Source organism: Rattus norvegicus, chromosome 15, assembly GCF_036323735.1.
Source record: "Rattus norvegicus strain BN/NHsdMcwi chromosome 15, GRCr8, whole genome shotgun sequence".
Taxonomy (NCBI): Eukaryota; Metazoa; Chordata; class Mammalia; order Rodentia; family Muridae; genus Rattus; species Rattus norvegicus.
The window spans coordinates 105,625,377-105,645,118 of NC_086033.1; the positions used below are offsets into that span (position 1 = coordinate 105,625,377).

Consider the following 19,742-nt stretch of genomic DNA (forward strand, 5'->3'; position numbering starts at 1 on the left):
ATTATAATATATAATTAAACTTCACAGGAATAAGATATGATTTATAGATTTTTTAAAAGCCTTATATGTAGAATGTAATATGTAAAATATTTCTGGTTCTAGTAGGAATTGTGACACTTGAGACTTAAATATAAGTACCTTCCTCATTTAAAGAACTGCTAAGGAATCTTTCAAGATTGGCCAGTAGCGGGGCTGGGGATTTAGCTCAGTGGTAGAGCGCTTACCTAGGAAGCGCAAGGCCCTGGGTTCGGTCCCCAGCTCCGGAAAAAAAAGAACCAAAAAAAAAAAAAAAAAAATTGGCCAGTAGCTCTTACCTCACTGTTCTTTGGGTTTTTTTGTTTTGTTTTTTTCCTTCAATGTCTAAATGTTAATGTTGTTTCCTCAGGTTTGATTTTTGCCAAGCATCAGAAGGAAAACGCCCATCTGAAAATCTTGGTCAGGTATTATTCGGGGAAAGAATTGAACCCTCACCATACAAGGTTTGTATTTGGTGTTAAATAAAAAAAAATTTTTTTTTCTCTTTTCTTTTTTTTGGAGCTGGGGACCGAACCCAGGGCCTTGCGCTTGCTAGGCAAGCACTCTACCACTGAGCTAAATCCCCAACCCCAAATAAAAATTTCTTACTCATAACTTTGGAGGTTTCTTTTTTGTTCTTGTTTGAGAATTATCACAAATAACTTGGATCTCACAGTAAGGAGCAATTGCTGTAGTTTGCATCCATGAATAATTAACTTCCCTCCCTTCCTTCCTTCCTTCCTTCCTTCCTCCCTTCCTTCCTTCCTCTGTGTGTGTGTGTGTGTGTGTGTGTGTGTGTGTGTGTATGCAGTAGTAATTTCTTAAAGCCATGATTTAGAAAGGCCCTTCTTCTTTACATAGTGTATCATTGATAGGCCTGTGCTAGTGCTGTGATGCACAATGTGGAGGCCTCTGCTCACTGTGCAGTGTGCCTCACACTAATTTCCAGTCATGGAAGTTGTCTCTTTACTTTGTCTCCCTTTCTTTCTGAACAGTGTCTGTGATTTCCTTCATCCCCAAGAGTGACATTGCCCGGGCTTCTCTATTGACATTTTAAAGAGATTTTTAATTTTCATTTCTTTTAGTCTTGGGTTATTTAGCTTAACTTTCTGAATCGTTAAAAGTATTTTTGAGGGATGGGATATAGCCTGTTTACAGTGCTTTTTTAAACAGTGTACAATGGCCTGGAGTCTGTCCTCAGACCACAAAACCTAGCTTGGTAGCACAGGCCTGTAATCCCAGCACTCAGGGTGAGAGCAGGAAGTTCGAATGTCGTCCTCAGCCGCCTGGATGACCTGAGACCTGTCTCAGAAGCAAAAGGGTTCATTTGAAACATCACATACGTTTTTTAGGTCTCCAGGTAAATGAAACTGCATATTCTCTTCGATGTATGGACGTCATCATTACCTGTAATCATCTTCTTTTTAAGCTTTGATCTTTTAAACTTAATCTCCCATATTAAGCAATCCTCTGGTCATTTTATATGTTGTCTTCTACTGTACAAAATTAAGATGTTTATAATTACAATATATCACTGTATAAATAATTTAGTGGTGTGGAAGACTATAAAATGAAAAGTAAGTCTCCTCCCTTAGTTCTATGTAAGTTTCTTTTTAACGTTTCCTGAAGATTTGTACATACATACAAGTTGATATAAATACAATTAGGCTGTTACGTATTTCATGTATTAATATATTAATGTATATTTTATACACACACACATTTGTTTTACTGTATTCTGCACTCTGCATTGTTACTTCTCTGCTTCCTGGGTGTTTGACCCTGCTAGAACTTTCCTGTGATGCTGTCATCTGACTGACCCCGGGTACTCCTCGGCCCACGCTGCCTCTCCTGACTCCCCATTTCCCTTCCCTTCCTGCAGCTCAGACTCTGCCTTAGCTCTGCCTTAGCCCCTCGCCTTCTTTTCGCCAGCTCTTCCCGTCTCCTGGCACTTCACTACATGGAGCCTCCTCCAGCTAATCCGTGGGCCTGTGTCTTCCCGGTAGCCATCTCACTCCCCCCCAGTTCAGAACCTATTTTGTTAGGCCTTGGGCGCAGAAAGATAGAACCTGGATAAGTTTGCTCCACTACAGTTCTTTTAATGATTTGTTTATTTTCATTTTAAGTGTGTGGATGCTTTTGCTTGCATGTATGTCTGTACCATGTTTGTGCAGTGGCTATGGGGGCCAGAAAATGGCATTGGGTTCTCTGGAACTGGCTACAGATGGTTATGAGGTGCCATGTGGATGCTGGGAACCAAACCTGGGTCCTCTGGAAGAACAGCCAGTGCTCCCAACCCCTGAGCCATCTCTGCAGCCCCTATAGTTTCATTTCAAACCGTAAATCTTCTTCAAGTAATCTAATTTGTAATCCTCTGCTCTAAAAAATGTCAGTTTTAAATTATTTTGAAAGACAGTTGAAGACTTTTGGGAATGAAGTTACTGGGAAGAATTCAGTGTCTGGGGGGCATCAAGCAATAATTCTCTGTTACAAGTTTGAGAGATTACTTTGATAGCAGTTGCATTCATTTGTAGTAGAGGGTGTTGTCGGGACTATCTGTGAAAGTACACAGACAACTTAATATTAATGTGGTATCTCTGTTACATGGTGCTGGCCCTAGAAAGTGGAATGAACCTGGCAGAGGTGGCCCATGCCTTTAATCCCAGTAGGAGTGGCAGGCAGCCAGGTCTCTGCTTAGGGGATCTTATACTGGCAGGGACAGACAGGTGCACAACAGGTGCAGACAGGTGTAAGCTGTTGTACAAACTCTCTAGTAGGAGCTTATCCTTGACACTTCTAAATGCATGTAAGACCCTCGGGTCCTGGGAATTTTTAGATTTAATCTCATGTCCTGGGAGTTGAGGTTAAAGAGCAGAAGGATTCTTAAATAGAGAAAGATGTGTACCCAGCATTTTTCATGTTCTTCAGAAACTTTTAGGGTCAAGGTCTGTGTTAAGCAAGGCATGGTGGCACATATGTCTCTGGGGATGCTAAGGTAGTCTCAGGTTATCCTGGGCTACCTAGCAAGATCCTGTCTCCCAGCTCAAAAAGTGTTAAGTTCTCAATTCCCAATTTAAAGTGATTCTTGAAGACTACGACATATGAAAACGTGGTGTTGGGCAATGAGAGTTTCATTCTAAATCAACCATAAATGATTTTTCAAATGTATGGGTCCTATTATTTTGGAATGCAGCTTTGATTAGGAAGCCTGAATTTATTTTGAAAGATAAGCTATAACCTAACCACCCCCTTTTTTGTTTTTGTTTTTTTGTTTTGTTTTGTTTTGTTTTTCTTTTCCGGAGCTGAAGACTGAACCCAGAGCCTTGCGCTTGCTAGGCAAGCGCTCTACCACTGAGCTAAATCCCCAACCCCTGTTTTTTTGTTTTTCTTTTCTTTTTTTTTTTAAACAGGGTTTATACTAAGTTTAACAAACCATCTTTTTTTTTTTTTAATTCTATGTATATGAGTTACACTGTAGCTGTCTTCAGACACACCAGAAGAGGGCATCGGATCCCATTACAGATGGTCGTGAGCCACCATGTGGTTGCTGGGAGTTGAACTCAGGACCTCTGGAAGAGCAGTCAGTGCTCTTAAACACTGAGCCATCTCTCCAGCCCTTTTTTTTGTTTTTCTTTTTTTTTTTTTTTTTTTTGGTTCTTTTTTTTCGGAGCTGGGGACCGAACCCAGGGCCTTGCGCTTCCTAGGTAAGCGCTCTACCACTGAGCTAAATCCCCAGCCCCCTGATTTTTGTTTTTCAATACAGAGTTTGTCTATGTAGCCTTGGCTATTTTGGAACTCACTTCTGTAGGTGGATTTGGAACTCACCAGGCTGGCCTTGAACTTTCTTTACATCTGCCTTCCAAGTGCCAGGACTAAAGGGCAAGCACAACCACTGCCTGGCTAGGCAGTGTGCCTTAATTTCATTTTGATCCTTCTGTGTTTTATTTCCAGATGTTTTTACTCTATTTAAGTCTATAGTAAAGGAAAGTGAGAGGCTGCAGCCATCTGAAGGCTGTCTTGTCACCTTTTTCTGTGACATCTGTTTAGGTCAGGAAAAGTGCAGTTTAAGACAGTGTGTGGATCATAAAACCTCATGTACATGTAAACACTCGCTCACTGATGCTTCCGTTCACTGGGCCAGCGTTTGAGAGTTAGCTACTTTTTGTGGCCCCAGGCACTGCTACAGATAGAGAATGTAACAGGACAAAAGAAATCCCTGGCCTTTGTGGATCTTTGGTCTTGATGGCTTGGAGGAACCTGGAGATAACTAAAGTGTACAGTATGTCAGTTACTTTGGAAAGAATTCCCAAAAGTAAAACAATGCGGACAGAAAGTTTGTCATTTTAGATAAGACTTACTGAGAGGTGACATTAAATGTAAATGTAGAAAGTCTCACTGAGATGACATTGATACCAGACCTTAAAAGTAAGGGAAGGAATAAGCCACACAAGTAAGTGCCTAGGAAGGTGTTGTAGAGCAGACAGCAGATGGCAGGTCCCCAGGTGTGGACAGCCTGAGCACAGGAGTGATGGAGACTGGTGAGAGAGGAGCAAGCACAGTTGAGGGTTAGAGCCCTTGTAGCATGCTTGAGGCCCTGGGTTCAAGCCTTACCACCATGAGAAACAACAGTGACTAAAACTTTGGCCGCTTCACATCTGAGAAAGATGGGAGATTGTTGCTCACTGTTGGGGCGTGTTGAGAACAGACTGGAGAGTGTAAGGAGAAAACCCAGTCAGATTTTACAGCTATCCAGATAGGGTTTGGTGGTGGTTTAGACCTTAGGGAGGAGAGTGTGACTTGGTTGTACTCTTAGAATCAGCTTATTGTTTTGGAAGTAGAGCTGAGAGAATTAGCTAAGGAGTAGGATATAGACTGGGGTTTCCATTTCCTAAGGCAGATAAAACAGAAGAGTAAATTTGGGACATCTCATGCCCTCTTCTGGCTATTGTGGTACTTGCACACATTTGGCACATGGACACTAAAATTAAAGGTGTGTATTTTATAATATGGAGAGTGATAAAACAAGACACCTCCTGCCCACCATGTGTGTGCTTATGGGTACACCAACACCTCTCTGCATGCATATGCACCACACAATACACTACAGTTAAATAAAATAGGACAAAATTGAGCTTGTGTGTCGCAAAGGGGAGTTGGTTTCTTTGCCATCTAATAACAGCTCAGCAGTTAAAAGTACTCCTGTGCTTTCAGAGGACCCTGGTTTGATTCCCAGCACCCACAGCTTACAGCTTGTCTGTAACTCTAGTCCTAGAGGATCCAACCTCTGGCCTGAGTGAGCATGCATGTGGGATACAGACATACACATAGAAGTACAAAGTACTGTTAAATCCACAGCAGTGATGTAAAGTACAGAATTCCCAACTAAACATAAGGAGAGCAACATTCTTACAGCTCAACCCTTTTAGGACAGATCCCGAATGGCATTTCTTTGTTTGTGTCTTTAATGCCTTGATTTTTCTCATTTGTGCCAAGCATATACATTTATTGGTACCAAGCATATACATTTATTGGTGGAATTGATGAGTATAAAGCATGCAGACAGAGCGTGGGAGCATTACAGGCACGTCAGCTGCGGCTCTGCGCCCTCAGCGCTGGGTGTGTCAGCACCTACAACCCCAGTTGGGGAGCACAGAGACACTGGAGCTGTGAGTCAATGAGCTCCATGTTGGCTGACAGCCTGTTCAAAACTAAAGAGAGCCATAGAAGACAATGTCTGACGTTGGCTCATGGGCTTCTTGTGCTGCACGTGTGTAAAATGCACATGTGTAAGACACCCACTTGCTCACTGTCTCTTTAATTTTCCTTTACAGTTGAGCACAAAAGTTGTTGAGTCAGCTAAATCCAGTTCCCACCTATTAGATGGAGGTGTAAGACTTACAGCTGTTGGATTGCTGATAGCAGATAATGTTTATCTCCCCTTATCTAAGTTGGACCTCTGTGCCTCTCATTCTGTCATATTAGTACTTTTATACTACTTTTCACTTTTTAAAAATGGGGGTTGGGGATTTGGCTCAGTGGTAGAGCACTTGCCTAGCAAGCGCAAGGCCCTGGGTTCAGTCCCCAGCTCCGAAAAAAAGAAAAAAAAAAAAAAAAAGAACCTTAAGGTTCAAAATAATGCTACAATACTGTGTTTTACATGGAGGTAATGGCATGGTGAGAATTAAACTGTTGGCTGACAGGTGGCAGCAGTGGGCTGCACTTAAGCATTCCCTCAGTTAGGTTGGTGTAGGGATGTTAATAAGTAGCATACAGAAGTGGGCCACGAGCAGCTGTTAGTGCATACCTATAGGGATCCCAGCACTTGGGGGGGGGGGGGCTTAGATAGAAGACCTTATTTCAAAAACAAATCAAAAATCGCAAGTCAAGTAGACTGTTTAAAAACAAAACACAATTTTTTCTTTTGTTATGGAGACAGGATTTCTCTGTGTAGTCTTGGCTATCCTGGAATTTACTGTGTAGATCAGGCTAGCCTCAAACTCAGAGATCCACCTGCCTCTGCCTTCTGAGTCCTGGGATTAAAGGCATGTGCCACCACCACCTAGCAAAACATAGTTTTTGTATTAAAAATTATTGTGGGGCTGGAGAGATGGCTCAGCGGTTAAGAGCACCCGACTGCTCTTCCAGAGGTCATGAGTTCAATTCCCAGCAACCACATGGTGGCTCACAACCATCTGTAAAGAGATCTGATGCCCTCTTCTGGTGTATCTGAAGACAGCTACAGTGTACTTATATATAATAAATAAATAAATCTTTAAAAAAAATTAATGTGATGTATTTATGTAGTTGATATGTCACAGCCTTCTGAAAATGTGAAGATGTGTATAGGGGGGTTTGTTTTGTTTTGTTTTGTACTGGATGTTGAGTCAGAGCCTCAGGCTCACACTCTGCTGTATGCTCTACTCCTTACCCCTCAGCCCAATGAATAGCATTTTTAAAATTAAGACTTAAATGCTCCCAGTAAAACATCATGAACCTTATTAAACTTGTGTGAGTGGTGTGTGTGAGTGTGTGCATGTGTCTGTGTATGATGTAAATTCTGGACTGAAAATTGGAGGAACCTCTAGTTTTTAAATTTGGTTACTAATTTTTAATTTTACCTTAAGTATATATAGAACCCTGAAAATTAGCAGTCTTTAAACTTGAGTAAAGGGTCATGTTTGCTTTGATTTTAGATATTCAAATGTGGCAGTGTGGTCACTGCTGAGTCTTCTAGGGAACATTAGGGGCACTTGATTGGTTCCTGTTCACTTGGATGCTAGCACAGAAATCTTGGGTCCTTGTTACTAGAAGCCATCAGCTCCAGAAGTGTAGAAGGTACCGCTGGGGAAATGTTCTGCCTTTTTCTTCTAGATCACATTTACATGTAGAAGATGAATAGATTGAAGTTATCAGACCACAAAGGAAAAACTTAGGATAAGAAAACTTGGAGCCTTTATGGAGAAGCGAGTTGAAGGTCCAGTGTAACTGAGTGAGCTTCGGTGCAGTTCAGATTTTTATCACCAGTACTGGTGACTTAAACTATCTGTTATCTTAGGAAGAACCTGTATCTATTTGCATAATTTTTATTAATGTACCCTCTGCTTTCTTTTTATACAGTTTACATTTAATAAGGAGGAAACCTGTAAACTCGTTTGTACGAAAACATACCATACAGAGAAGGCTGAAGACAAACAGAAGTTAGACTTCTTGAAAAAAAGCATGCTACTGAACTATCAGCATCACTGGTGAGAGAGAGGTTTAGTGGTTGGGGCTTTGAAGATGAAATTTCTGTATCATTGTCTACAGAGACTAAATTGTAGGTTTAATATGTTACAGACTTCTGTTCATGCCAGAGCAGTGACTATGTGAGGTGCTTCCTGTACTCAGACCTGCTGCTCTGCTTCTCTGGCCCTGTGTAGTCAACACGGGGGACTTTAAGGGTGTAGGGAAGAGCTGGGATCAACCCTGTGGATTTTATTGTTTGTTAGTAGCATCTTCTTACAAATAGAATCTACTTCATGTTCTGTAACCATGTTGCAACAGTAACAAGTTTCTTCACAGTTTGTGTTGAGGACTGTCTAGACTGGGTCCTGGAGATAAAGAAGCAGAGACTAGGGTGCCTGGTGCTGTCTTGTGGCAGAATGTTGACTGGCATGTGTAAGGCTCTTGGTTCTATTCAAGTACTGCAGGTAGGAGAGATTACAGAAGCATTTGTTCCTTAGCAGCTTCCATACAGGAAGGCATCTAGAAATCCTGAGCTAATTTTTGCAATTAGTCTAGGTCCATTTTAATGCCAGAATAAGTTAATAAGAAGAAAATCAATTTAGGGTAGTTTACAAGGTTAGGAAGTGTTTGTTAGTGAGATTTACTAAGCAGTTTGTGAAGGCAGTTGCAAACAAACGACTGCTTTAAACATCAACGAGAAAAGAGCTGTTAAATAATAGTTCTTGCCATTGAGTTGGGAACTTCTGTGATTTTAAGTCTGCATCAAGAACATGGAGACTTGTAATTCTAGACTTCAGTCCTGGACCCCCCAGGCCGCTCTATTTTTGGAAGCTTTGATTCTCAGTTGTGGGTTTACTGAAACTGAGTTGAGTACATTTTTATTTCAGAAGGTTTATACTACATAACTTGACTTTAAGCAGAATTGGCAGAAATAAAATGTGTCCCTCAGAATTTTAAAAGATCTCTTAAAGTACTGAATTCTTACAGAATCTTACTGTGGATTTAGTACCTTCCTTTGTACCAAGCTGCTTTAGGGAGGCTATGATTACTTTCTAAATTATTAAGCTTGTGAAAAACCCTCAAGTGGTACAGAAAAATATTAACTCGCAAGAGCCCTCCAGCGCTGCCAGCCATTTATCCTGTCCTGGCCCCTGCTGGGCGGCGCTGTTTGTCCATCATGTTTTCAGATTTCTGCATCTGTATGTATGTGAAAGGCTGGGCATTGTTAGGAAATATGAAAGCTGAGGTATTATTCTGTACTTTATTCTGTTACTAGGTGTTTTTCCAAGTCCGATGCCTTTGTAGGTCCGTATTTGATTTGTTTTTATAGTTGTATGAATTTTCTGATGTGAACAGTGATTTTTCTTTTTCTATAGAACATTGTAAATTCTTTATCCTCATTATAGAGAAAGGTTAATGCGTTATAGTTTTCTTATCTAAGTTAAGTGATTTTTATTTTTACTTAGGCCATTAAGAGTGGGTTAGAGATCTTTGAAGCTGACTGTCTTAGCTGGAGCAGTTCCATCATTCTAGAGCCCACTCTGGTACCTGAGCTCCGTCCATCTGTCCTGTGCACTCCGTCCCTCTGCTTTCCGTTGGATCCTGGATCAGAGAGAGCACAGTGTGTGCCTGCATTACTGAGGCTGGATGGACACCTTAGCTGTGCTGAGCAAGCGCTGCACTGCGTTCTTTATGAGGCTTTAAAGATAAAGTTGTACTTAACTGGTTGTCCTCAAACTAACTCAGTGTTCAGTGACATAGAACTTCTAGCCTTACAGCAGCTTACGGTGTAGGAAGGGATTCTGAGATAGCTTCGGCACATTTAATCTCAGACCCTACCAGTTCAACAAAGGAGAGTGGTGCACAGTTTTCGAAACAGCAAAATCCTCATTTGTATAGATCTGCTTGTGTTAAAACTATGCAGTAGGACTTAATTGCCAAGTTTCATTCAGTTTTGCTATGTGTTTGGTTACTTCAGTCTAATCAGAAACCTTTATAACTGAATTATTGGGAAAGTAACTTCTTTATAATAAAGCCTATTGCTGTCAGTGTTTAACACAGAGGTCCTGGAATGTAGAGGAGAAAATGCTCTCTACACTGGAAAGAGTTCTTTCTGGTAGACAGTCGGGACCAGTCATCCCACTGTAATCTTTGGATCCTTCTTCCATGCTCTTAACCACTGTGGTGACTTGAAATGAGGGTTGAATTTTTAGAAATTTAATACTGCTTCCTGATTTATGAAAGCAATAATTTTAAGTGTTATTTTAAAATTTTTCTTACATTTATTTCAAAGGGGTTCTCTTTCTGTTTAGTATATTCTAATACCTGAAATAGCTATTAAATCAAGACATTAAATTACAAATAAGTGAAATGTTTGTTTTTAAAACTCTTAATTGCCCCCAACTTCAGCACTCTAATTTTTAGGTAGTGTTTTCATTCTAGTTGGCTAGCATAAAGACATTTTATGTTGCCTATATACACTCACTGGTCATAATTCATTCTGTCTGAAGCAACTGACTGATTATCTAGTTCCCCACAAAACTCTTCAATTATTTATACAGCATTGTTTTATGTTTCTAATACTTTATAATGTTATAGTCTTTTGGGTATAATAGTAAACAGCTTAATAGCATAGGTGATTCTAAGATTTGTGCACAGAGTGCTATTAAGTAGCATGTAAATATGACAAGACATGTTTTATTAGGTCATTAACATACACCTTGGGTGAATAGAGAATCATAATTTTACTTCCTAGGGCACATTAATTAAAAAATAAAACATGCCCTGGAGTGTAGTCTTATGACTGTGATACAGCTAGTATATTTTGGCTAATTTTTTATTTTGTATCCTGCAGTGTGATCTGAGCATAGGCAACCACATGCGCAGACTATAATGTAGTTTCACAGTGCCACAAGACTTCATTATTTTAATGTTTTTTTTTCACTATAAACTTTGAAAGATTTGGTTCTCTTGCTTTATAACAATGTTCTTTTATAAATCACTTGGATTTATAAGTTTTAACAGAAAATACTGTAATTTCCACTTTTTTCTTCACTCTTTAGTTAAATTTCATCTTGCAGATGTATTCTTTTTGCCTTCTGTTGAGTTCCTGTAGTAGACATCATTTATGTTTACCTTAAAAGCTCCTGAGGAACCAGATCCATTGGTTTGCACCTGCTTAAAGCTTCAGGAGCTCTGCTGAAGGCAGACATTGTCCTCAGGTGCCTGGATGATGTCATTAAATTGACAGCTGCAGCAGGCCAATTTACAGAACTCCTTTTCTTCGTGCATTTGTAGTTTCAGAGCCTCTAGTAACTGTATTCTTACTACAGTGTATCATGGGTTCCATGAAAACAGTTTTGAATTTTGTAAGGCATTTAAAGATGTCTACAGCTTATGAAATGACGACACTGATTTAAGCTGTGCTTCTTAGCTGCGTTTACTCAGATCACTAACTTGACTTTCACTCACTTGCGCAGGATTGTGGATAATATGCCTGTTACGTGGTGCTATGAGGTTGAAGACAATCAGAAGTTCTGTAATCCTGGATTTCCTATTGGCTGTTACATTACAGATAAAGGCCATGCGAAAGATGCCTGTGTAATTAGTGTAAGTGTGTGATAAACTTCACTGCTTCTTAGGAGAGTTCAGTCTTTGAACAGAACTGTTACAGAGCATGAACGCTAGATTACTTAGATTAATTCTGCACACAGTTAACTCTAGAAATGAAATAATTCAGATTCAGTTCAGGATTTGGTTCAGGATTTACAGTCTCTTATGGTTGGAGGTGAAGGTGATGTGAAGGGCCAAGCCTTTGTTCTGGGCTGGAGGGAGGACAGTTCACTGCTTTTTTTTTTTTTTTTTTGTGGGGGGGGGGGGGGTTCTTTTTTTTTTTTTTTTTTCGGAGCTGGGGACCGAACCCAGGGCCTTGTGCTTCCTAGGTAAGCGCTCTACCACTGAGCTAAATCCCCAGCCCCGACGGTTCACTTCTTAAGAGCTTGTGGAGACGACCTGAGTTTGAGTCCCAGCACAAAAGCCCAGCACTATAGTTCAGGAGACCAGGTGTCCTCTTCTGTCCTGCAAGAGGTCTGGTACTCAAGACATACATATACTCACAACACTAAAATACATTTATTTTAGGGGCTGAAGCCATGGCTCAGAGGTTAGCAGCATGTACTGCTCTTTCAAGGAATATAGCTTTAGTTCCCAGCTGGTTTACAACCCTGCAGCCCAAGAGACTCCATGCCTGTTGCCTGTCCTACACAGACATACACCCATGCAGATAATTAAAAATAAAAATAATTCTTTGAAAGGTGTGCAGGCCCGGTCTCAACCACATAGCCCTAGCTGTCCTGGTTCTCTCTATGGTAGACCAGGCTGGTCTCAAACTCAAACTGTCTCTGCTTCCTGCATGCTTGGATCAAAGGCATACACCACCATGCCCCTGCTAAGAATAAATCTTTTTAAAAGTTTCGTTTTTTTAATTTAAAAAAGTTAGATTCAGGGCCTGGAAAGATGGCTCAGTAGTTAAGAGCACTGACTGCTCTTCCAGAGGTCCTGAGTTCAATTCCCAGCAACCACATAGAGGCTCACAACCATCTGTAATGGGATCTCTGCCCTCTTCTGGCCTGCAGATAAACATGCAAATAGAGCACTCACATAAAATAAATAAATCTTTTTTTAAGCATTTTTCAGTTTTTTCTTCAGACAATCCATGACATTTTAATTGAGCCTTTAGTTTATGAGGTAAAAGGAAAAGCAGCTCTGTTGAATACTTTATATAGCTGTAGGAAAATATCTGAGACTTAAAGGGAGTTACAGGGGTAATGTTTCTCAAAAGTGGAGATCAAGTAAAGAAGCTCTAAACTCTTTTAATTTTCCTGTTGATCTTCCCTTACAATAGTAACAGCTCTAATTGGCCACGTTAGGTCTTTATGTTTGCTGGTGTCTGATCTGAAGTACTGGTTTCAGTCACTAATTCCACTTCAGAAATGAGCTCGGTGATTGGTGGGATTTTGGCATCCGGCTGTTCTTTCTTTCTTTCCATAGGTGCATTCTGGTTCAATCTCCGGTCTTTCTCCTTTACTCATAGTCAAGAGGCCCCATCCCATCCTCTGATACCCTGGCCCACGCCAACCTTAAAGCTTAAAGGCTTGGCATTTTTCTTCTTCTTTGAACTTGTTTGAATATTAGTATCAAAAACAATTCCATCTGGGAGTGTCCCTGTATGCCAGCTGTGAACAACATCTCCCTTTTCAGGAAAGTTGGTTTTATCGCCCTTTCTTAGAACAGATTTTGTATATTTGGGTGGATCCTCATCAAGAGTCTCTTCAGACTTGGGTTCTTTTGGTTTATCACATATATCACGTTTTTCACCTGTCCAGATACTTGACTTAGAGTCAGAACCCTTGAAACGCTTACTTTCAAATAGATGGGGATAGGCAGTAACCAGAAGGTCCTTATTAGCAGTTTTAGTTGTGTTGTTTCCCGGTAATTTATGCTCTGCAAGAAACGAGTCTTAACTGTGATCCTGCAGAAACTTGATGACGTCCTCCTTGGGCAGCTGCTCACTGCTCAGCTGCTCCACAGTCCAAGTGTGCTGAGGAACAGCTGCCGCCATCTTCCCCTGCTGTGTTTTTTTTTTTTTGTATGTGAATACACTGGAGCCCTCTTCAGATACACCAGAAGAGGGCATCAGATCTCATTACAGATGGTTGTGAGCCACCATGTGGTTGGTGGGAATTGAACTCAGGACCTCTGGAAGAGCAGTCGGTGCTCTTACCACTGAGCCATCTCTCCAGCCCACATTTTTCTGCTTTGAAAAGAAAAAAGCTAGACTCGAGGTCAGTGAGATGTTTCAGTAAGTAAAGGTTCTGTTCCCAGGGCCCTTGTGGAGAAGGAGACAGCTGACTCCCTGAGCTGACTCTCTGACTGCCATGCATGTGCCCACACATACATAGTAGGAAGTTATGTCCGTAAACCTAGAAGTCTTAAGGAAAAGTAAGAAAAACTGCTAAGAGTAGGAGGAGCTCTGCAGGAGGATGTCTGACACATAAATCTTATGCATCAAGAACATGGAGACACTGGAGTTAGAAGGGGTCTCGAAGTTTGTGAATTTGCAGAAGTTTTAGAATATACTTTTTATCAAACCTGTTTGTCTTTGAACAGGCATTAATGTGGAATTGTTATTAAATTCAATATGCAACAGTCATTAATTTTATATTATTTTACCAATATTGGGAGTATAAGGTTTCCGTATACTAAGGCAACCTGATTTAGTCTCTTACTGGATGTGATGTACTAAGTTTGCATAAATCTCCTTAAATTGATTAATCCTCTTGTGAGAGTTGAACAGAGGCACCTGAGGAGCTTAGGTTATTGCTTGTAAACCTGAATAGTTTTACAAATTTTTAGAAAGGTTTACTTAAATGTGAACAATCCAACATATTCATAATGTTGCTTTTTTAACATCTTAAATAAAAGCTAGAAAATATTAATTATTTAAGCAGATATTTAATTTTATGTAAAAATTTAAACCTTAATTTTTGGCTTGTGAGGACCTCAACCTTCAAACTTAGCACTGTAATGGGGAGCAGTTAAACCTCCGTCCGAGTCTCTGCTGTTGTTACTGTGGCCTTTGTGAGACACTGTGCTTGACTGTCCTGTAGCTGTGGTTGTGTCTTTAACTGTGAGTTCTGTTTCACAGTCAGAATTCCATGAGAGAGACACTTTCTACATCTTCAATCATGTTGACATCAAGATACAATATCACGTTGTTGAAACTGGGTCCATGGGAGCGAGATTAGTGGCTGCTAAACTCGAACCAAAAAGGTAAAGAACAAATGCAAACAGACACCCGATTACAGCCAGGCATGGCGGCTCAGCTTATAATCCTACACTGTGGGAGGCTAAGGCAGAGGATTGCAGTGGGTGCGAGGTGGCCTAGGTTACATTGTGAGTTCCATGCTAGCCTGCCCTAAAGAGTGAGATTATATACCTCAGCAACTCCCAGGAACAAATAGAAGTGAAACTCAGGTCCAAAGAGTAAGGATCTTTTGAGATTAAGTAGCTTATTACTTAATCATTATTCTTATGTTTACAGATTAGTTACGGTGAAAACTCCTTTCAGTGTACAGAGAAACTGTAGTAGTTATTTTTCTGTAATGGAAAGTGGTCAGATTGACACCCCCAATTTTGCTTTGTTTTCCATTCAGGAGTTTTCGCAGCCTTTTGGTTTGTTGTAAGTACAAAGTGGTTGGCTCAGTGTAGTAGAAAGAGCATCTCTTCAGTGACAGATGGCTTTATTGCTCAGAGGCCCATGTGGTTGTTGGTCCTGTCAGTTTGCAAGGGAGTCTTCTGAGGTTGTTGAGGTGTTTGCTTGAAAATACCTGTTTTGAGCCAGGCCTGGTGGAGCCCACTGTTCCCAGCACTCAGGACACAGAGGCAGGCAGTTCTCTGAGGTCCAGGACAGCCTGGTGTACAGAGTGACTCCCAGACAGCCACAGCTACAGAGTACTCTTGGTATGAGAGATGGGAGAGAGGAGGAGGCAAACGGCAGGCAGACAGACAAACGAGAATGAACCTGTTTTGGCTGTGGATTATATTCTTTCCATGACTTTCTTTGCCACTGAATTAGCCATGTTACATTTCACATTATTGGTGGTAAAAAAAATACATGACATACTAAGATGGCAATTAAATTAAACTCCCTCTGTGGGCTTTGCTTTCATAAGATTGACTAGGTGCAGTGGCTTGTGCCTGCAGTACCAGCAGGAGGGTCACGAGTCCAGACATGAAGACCAGCATAAACAGTGTGGAGAGACCGGATCTTAAAAGAGGAGTGGGCTTCAGTGTTTTAGATTTTTATTTATTTATTTTATGTATGAGTACACTGTTGCTGTCTTCAGACACACCAGAAGAGGGCATCAGATCCCATTGCAGATGGTTGTGAGCCACCATGTGGTTGCTGGGATTTGAACTCAGGACCTCTGGAAGAGCAGTCAGTGCTCTTAACCAATGAGCCATCTCTCCAGCCCGGCTTCAGTGTTTTTAATGCAGCGGTTCAGATTTTTTTGCTTATAGTTAAATATGTAGCTAAGCAGGTTATTTCTGTGACATAAATGTTTATGCTGTGAAGTGTGACACAAGGACCAGGGAGATGGCTCTGCTGTAGATACGTTCTCTAAATAAACCTCAGTTCAAGCCTCATCCCACAGTAGAAGAGGAAGCCTGGCTCCCGACGTCTCCACAGTCTCCACACAGGTGCATGCTATGGCACACGTGCCTGTGCACACAGGTACATGCTATGGCACACGTGACTGTGCACACAGGTACATGCTATGGCACACGTGCCTGTGCACACACGTACATGCTGTGGCATACGTGCCTGTGCACACAGGTACATGCTATGACACACAGGCCTGTGCACACACAGAGTCAGATTTGAGACAAATATTGTATTGTGGTATGAATGATGTCATTTTTAATGTTTAGCTACATTGTGAAATTTAGGGAAAATTTATGACCTGTATTTTACCTCATTTTCTAAACTGAACATTTTTATTATCTTGCCAACTGTGTCTTCCCACAGCTTCAGACATACCCATATAGATAAACCAGACTGCTCTGGACCCGCCATGGATATAAGCAACAAGGCTTCTGGGGAGATCAAAATTGCCTATACTTACTCTATTAGTTTTGAGGTGAGTTTGTTTTTAATATTTAGTATAAATCAGACATTGATTTTAAACATGTAGTACTTAACCTAATTAAAAATACTAATGGTCAAGCCCGTCAAATAGCCAAGCTTTCAGTGAGCTGCTTTTTAGAGTAGCCTGTGGGTGGGCCGAACAGCATGGTCATTCCGAAACTACGTCGTAGTCTGAGTGAAAGAATGCACAAAGTGAAGAATGTGCTTCACGTGCGCCACACTAAGAGATACAGCCTGCAGGAGGTAGGCATGACGGCGACATGAAAATGCCAGATATGCCAGAAGCTCCATCGGTTTTTACAGTCAGCATGAGGACATCAGTTTAAATGCAGGATTTCCTGTTGGAGTTCTTACAATATTAAGAACTATGTTTTGTCAGTGGAGAAGTTCCTAGGGAAGCAAACATGACCATCAAAGGTGTGGGGTGTGTTCATCTCTGCCTGAAGAGTTTTATCCCGACTAGCTAATGGTGCTGTGATGTTTCATGTCCCCATGCATAGCATTGAATTTTCAAGACCAGCACAGTAAACAGTATGTGTCAGACCCCAGTGTAAGTGGCATTTACCCGATGTTCCATGTATCTGGATTTTAACTGTGGCCTTGTTGGTCATCTCATGGGTGAATATAAAGAACTCACCCTGTTTGTTATTTTCTCAAGAAATTAAGTACAGCTCTAAAGTTGGTACTGACAATCTACCTGTACTAGCTATGGTTAGAGCCACACTAACTTCTGTGAGTATTGCTGTAGCTGTTGCCAGGCCTCTTGGGTTTGTCTGGGAGGTGGGGGTGGGGGTTGCTGCTGTTGTTGTTTGTTCTGTTTTGTTTTTAAATTTACTGCTTAGTTTCATTCTGATTCGCACTAGGCTTGAATAAATCTGAAACTCCCTCATTCTCACTAGTAACTGAGGTACTACTGTTAAAATTGAGGTGTTGACTAAACAGGAGGGAACTATTGAAGAGAATTTTCAGGTTCTCAATGTACTTTGTCAGAAGATGCTCAGCGTTTTCTTTCTTCCCCCTCCAGGAAGAGAAAAACATCAGGTGGGCCTCCAGATGGGACTACATTCTGGAGTCTATGCCTCACACTCACATTCAATGGTTTAGGTAAGAGTGCAGTTGCTGTGCCTTCCGCTTCCCACTCGCTCTGCCCCTGTCCCTGTGAGCATTCATCTCCTCTGAGCCCTCCCTGTTCAGTGTGTTCAGTAGCCCAGGCCAGAGTTGAGTGAGATCCTGATTAAGCCAGTGGTTCTCAGTCTTCCTAATGCAGTGTCCCTTTAATACGATTCTTCATGTTCGTTGCTACTTTATAACTGTAATTTTGCTGTGGTTATGAATTGTAATGTAAATGTTTTTAGAGATGAGGGCTTGTCAAAAGGGATCATGATCACACATGAGAATCCATGCTTTAGGCCGTGAGGTATTTGTCTGGGGAGGCCATCTATTTCTAAGTTTGTTTCTTCATCTAGAAATCCTCCCATCATGAGAGGGAATGCTGAAAGACTTAGAGATCATGGGGTAGAGCATCTGAGGATATTCCTGACTGCCGTTCCTGTCAGAGTGCTTGCTCAGGAAGCTGCTGCTGTTGTCTCCAGAGCTCCTTTTTCTACTTGGCTAACTACCTTTTTGACATTCACTGATTACTGTAAATTTGCCCATCAGGAAGTGTCTGGAAGGGCCAAGCTAGTCCTGTTGCCTTGCTCTATGTACTGGGGCAACTTGGAAATGGTAGTTAACCGAGTAATGTTGACTACACAGAAGTTGTTCTGGTCCTAGACTATAAAGCTGTAGAGGCTACAGATACATAGTTTTGTGGAAAGGGGCTTGCCTAGGGTGGCCCTCACACCAACCTGCAATACCACACGTGCACATAAGTAATACTAACGACTCTGAGCATGACTAGTGACTAGCGTTCATGGGTGCCGGGGCTAAAGGCATGGCCACTACCCAGCCCTGGTTGACTGTTGTAACAGTCTGTTGATGCTGCTCTGTGACTAAGTTACAATTCCATCATGATGTGCTTGTTCCCACAGCATAATGAATTCCTTGGTGATTGTCCTCTTCTTGTCTGGAATGGTAGCTATGATTATGTTACGCACACTACATAAAGATATTGCCAGATATAACCAGATGGACTCTACGGTGAGTGGAAACATTTCATTTAGTCTTTAGACACGACAGAGATTTCAGATGTGAAACCTTCCTTATCTAAGACAGGAAAACAGAAAATCCATAGACAAATAAAATGAAGTCTGTACTTAATTGAACTGAGAGACACTTGTGATGAACAAAAACACTTGGCCACAAATAGACCTCTGGTGAAGCAATGTTTGTAGAGATTAACTTAGTAACTGGAAACGGTTCAGAGAAAGATGAGGGAGGAGCTGGCAAGGGAACGCGTTCTGTGTGTAACAAGTCTAAACTGAGGGCTTAATGGACATGAACAGGCAAAACAGATTACTCCATGCATGGCATTGGGATGAAGCTGATACTCATCTGGAAAGAAATCCTAACTGGGCAAAGGACGTAAGAAGTGTTTGAGTCCACAACAAAACATGAGGTAGCTCATCTAGTAGAACCTGTAGTGTGCATGCCTGACAAATGGAATTCAGGTGTCAGAACCCAGTGCGGAAAGCTGACCTCTGACCCCCACACAGACACACACTAATAATAAAACTATCTTTTAGTTAGAAATTCCAACTGATGTCATTCCTAATGAGTGTACACATTGCACGTGTGTGTTCACTTGGCTCACCCCTGTGAGGGGTGATTGAGAGAGCGTGCACACTTCAGATGGCCGGCGGAAAAGCAGAGTGTCCACCCTGTGGGAAGGCACTTGGACAGTTTAAATGCTAGGCTTCCTTTCGAATCGTGAACACCTAGACCCAGCGTTTTGCTTTTGGAAGTAAACTGGGCACAATGGATTTTGGTTTTTGTTTTTGTTTTCAAACAGTAGATATTTTATATTTGCTTAGAAATTGCATAATTATTAACAGTGAATAGGTGGCTGATTTTTAAAATTATGAAATAGCTACAGAGTAGAAAACTAAATATTTATTAACAACAATAAGCCAACTCTGAATACACAGTGAAAAGAAGCTTCAAAATAGTATTAGAATGAAGAAGCAGAGTGGAAAGGTGTGTGTGTGCCTGTGCACGCCCATGCAGAAGGTGTTGCACATCTCCCCGAGGTGGAAGGGAGTGGACAGGCACATCCAGGGGGTGTTAGGATGCAGTTAGCTGTAGAGTACAGGAGCCAAAGAGGGTGGCCCAGCCACTCAGTTGCTTACAACGG

The 19,742-nt window shown here is 41.3% G+C and overlaps 1 protein-coding gene and 1 pseudogene across 3 annotated transcripts in view; one reads left to right on the forward strand and one right to left on the reverse strand.

Moving 5' to 3' along the window:
- Positions 1 to 19,742, forward strand: part of Tm9sf2 (transmembrane 9 superfamily member 2) — a 54,634-nt gene that overhangs the window by 19,295 nt on the left and 15,597 nt on the right. For all 3 annotated transcript variants that reach the window (XM_063274359.1, XM_063274360.1, NM_001005554.1), the window contains 7 exons: positions 386 to 479; positions 7,633 to 7,760; positions 11,220 to 11,349; positions 14,447 to 14,571; positions 16,331 to 16,442; positions 17,475 to 17,554; positions 18,481 to 18,589. In XM_063274359.1, the coding sequence (XP_063130429.1) occupies positions 386 to 479; positions 7,633 to 7,760; positions 11,220 to 11,349; positions 14,447 to 14,571; positions 16,331 to 16,442; positions 17,475 to 17,554; positions 18,481 to 18,589 (778 nt within the window). The remainder of the gene's footprint in view (positions 1 to 385; positions 480 to 7,632; positions 7,761 to 11,219; positions 11,350 to 14,446; positions 14,572 to 16,330; positions 16,443 to 17,474; positions 17,555 to 18,480; positions 18,590 to 19,742) is intronic.
- Fkbp3-ps2 (FKBP prolyl isomerase 3, pseudogene 2) lies at positions 12,665 to 13,360 on the reverse strand (annotated as a pseudogene).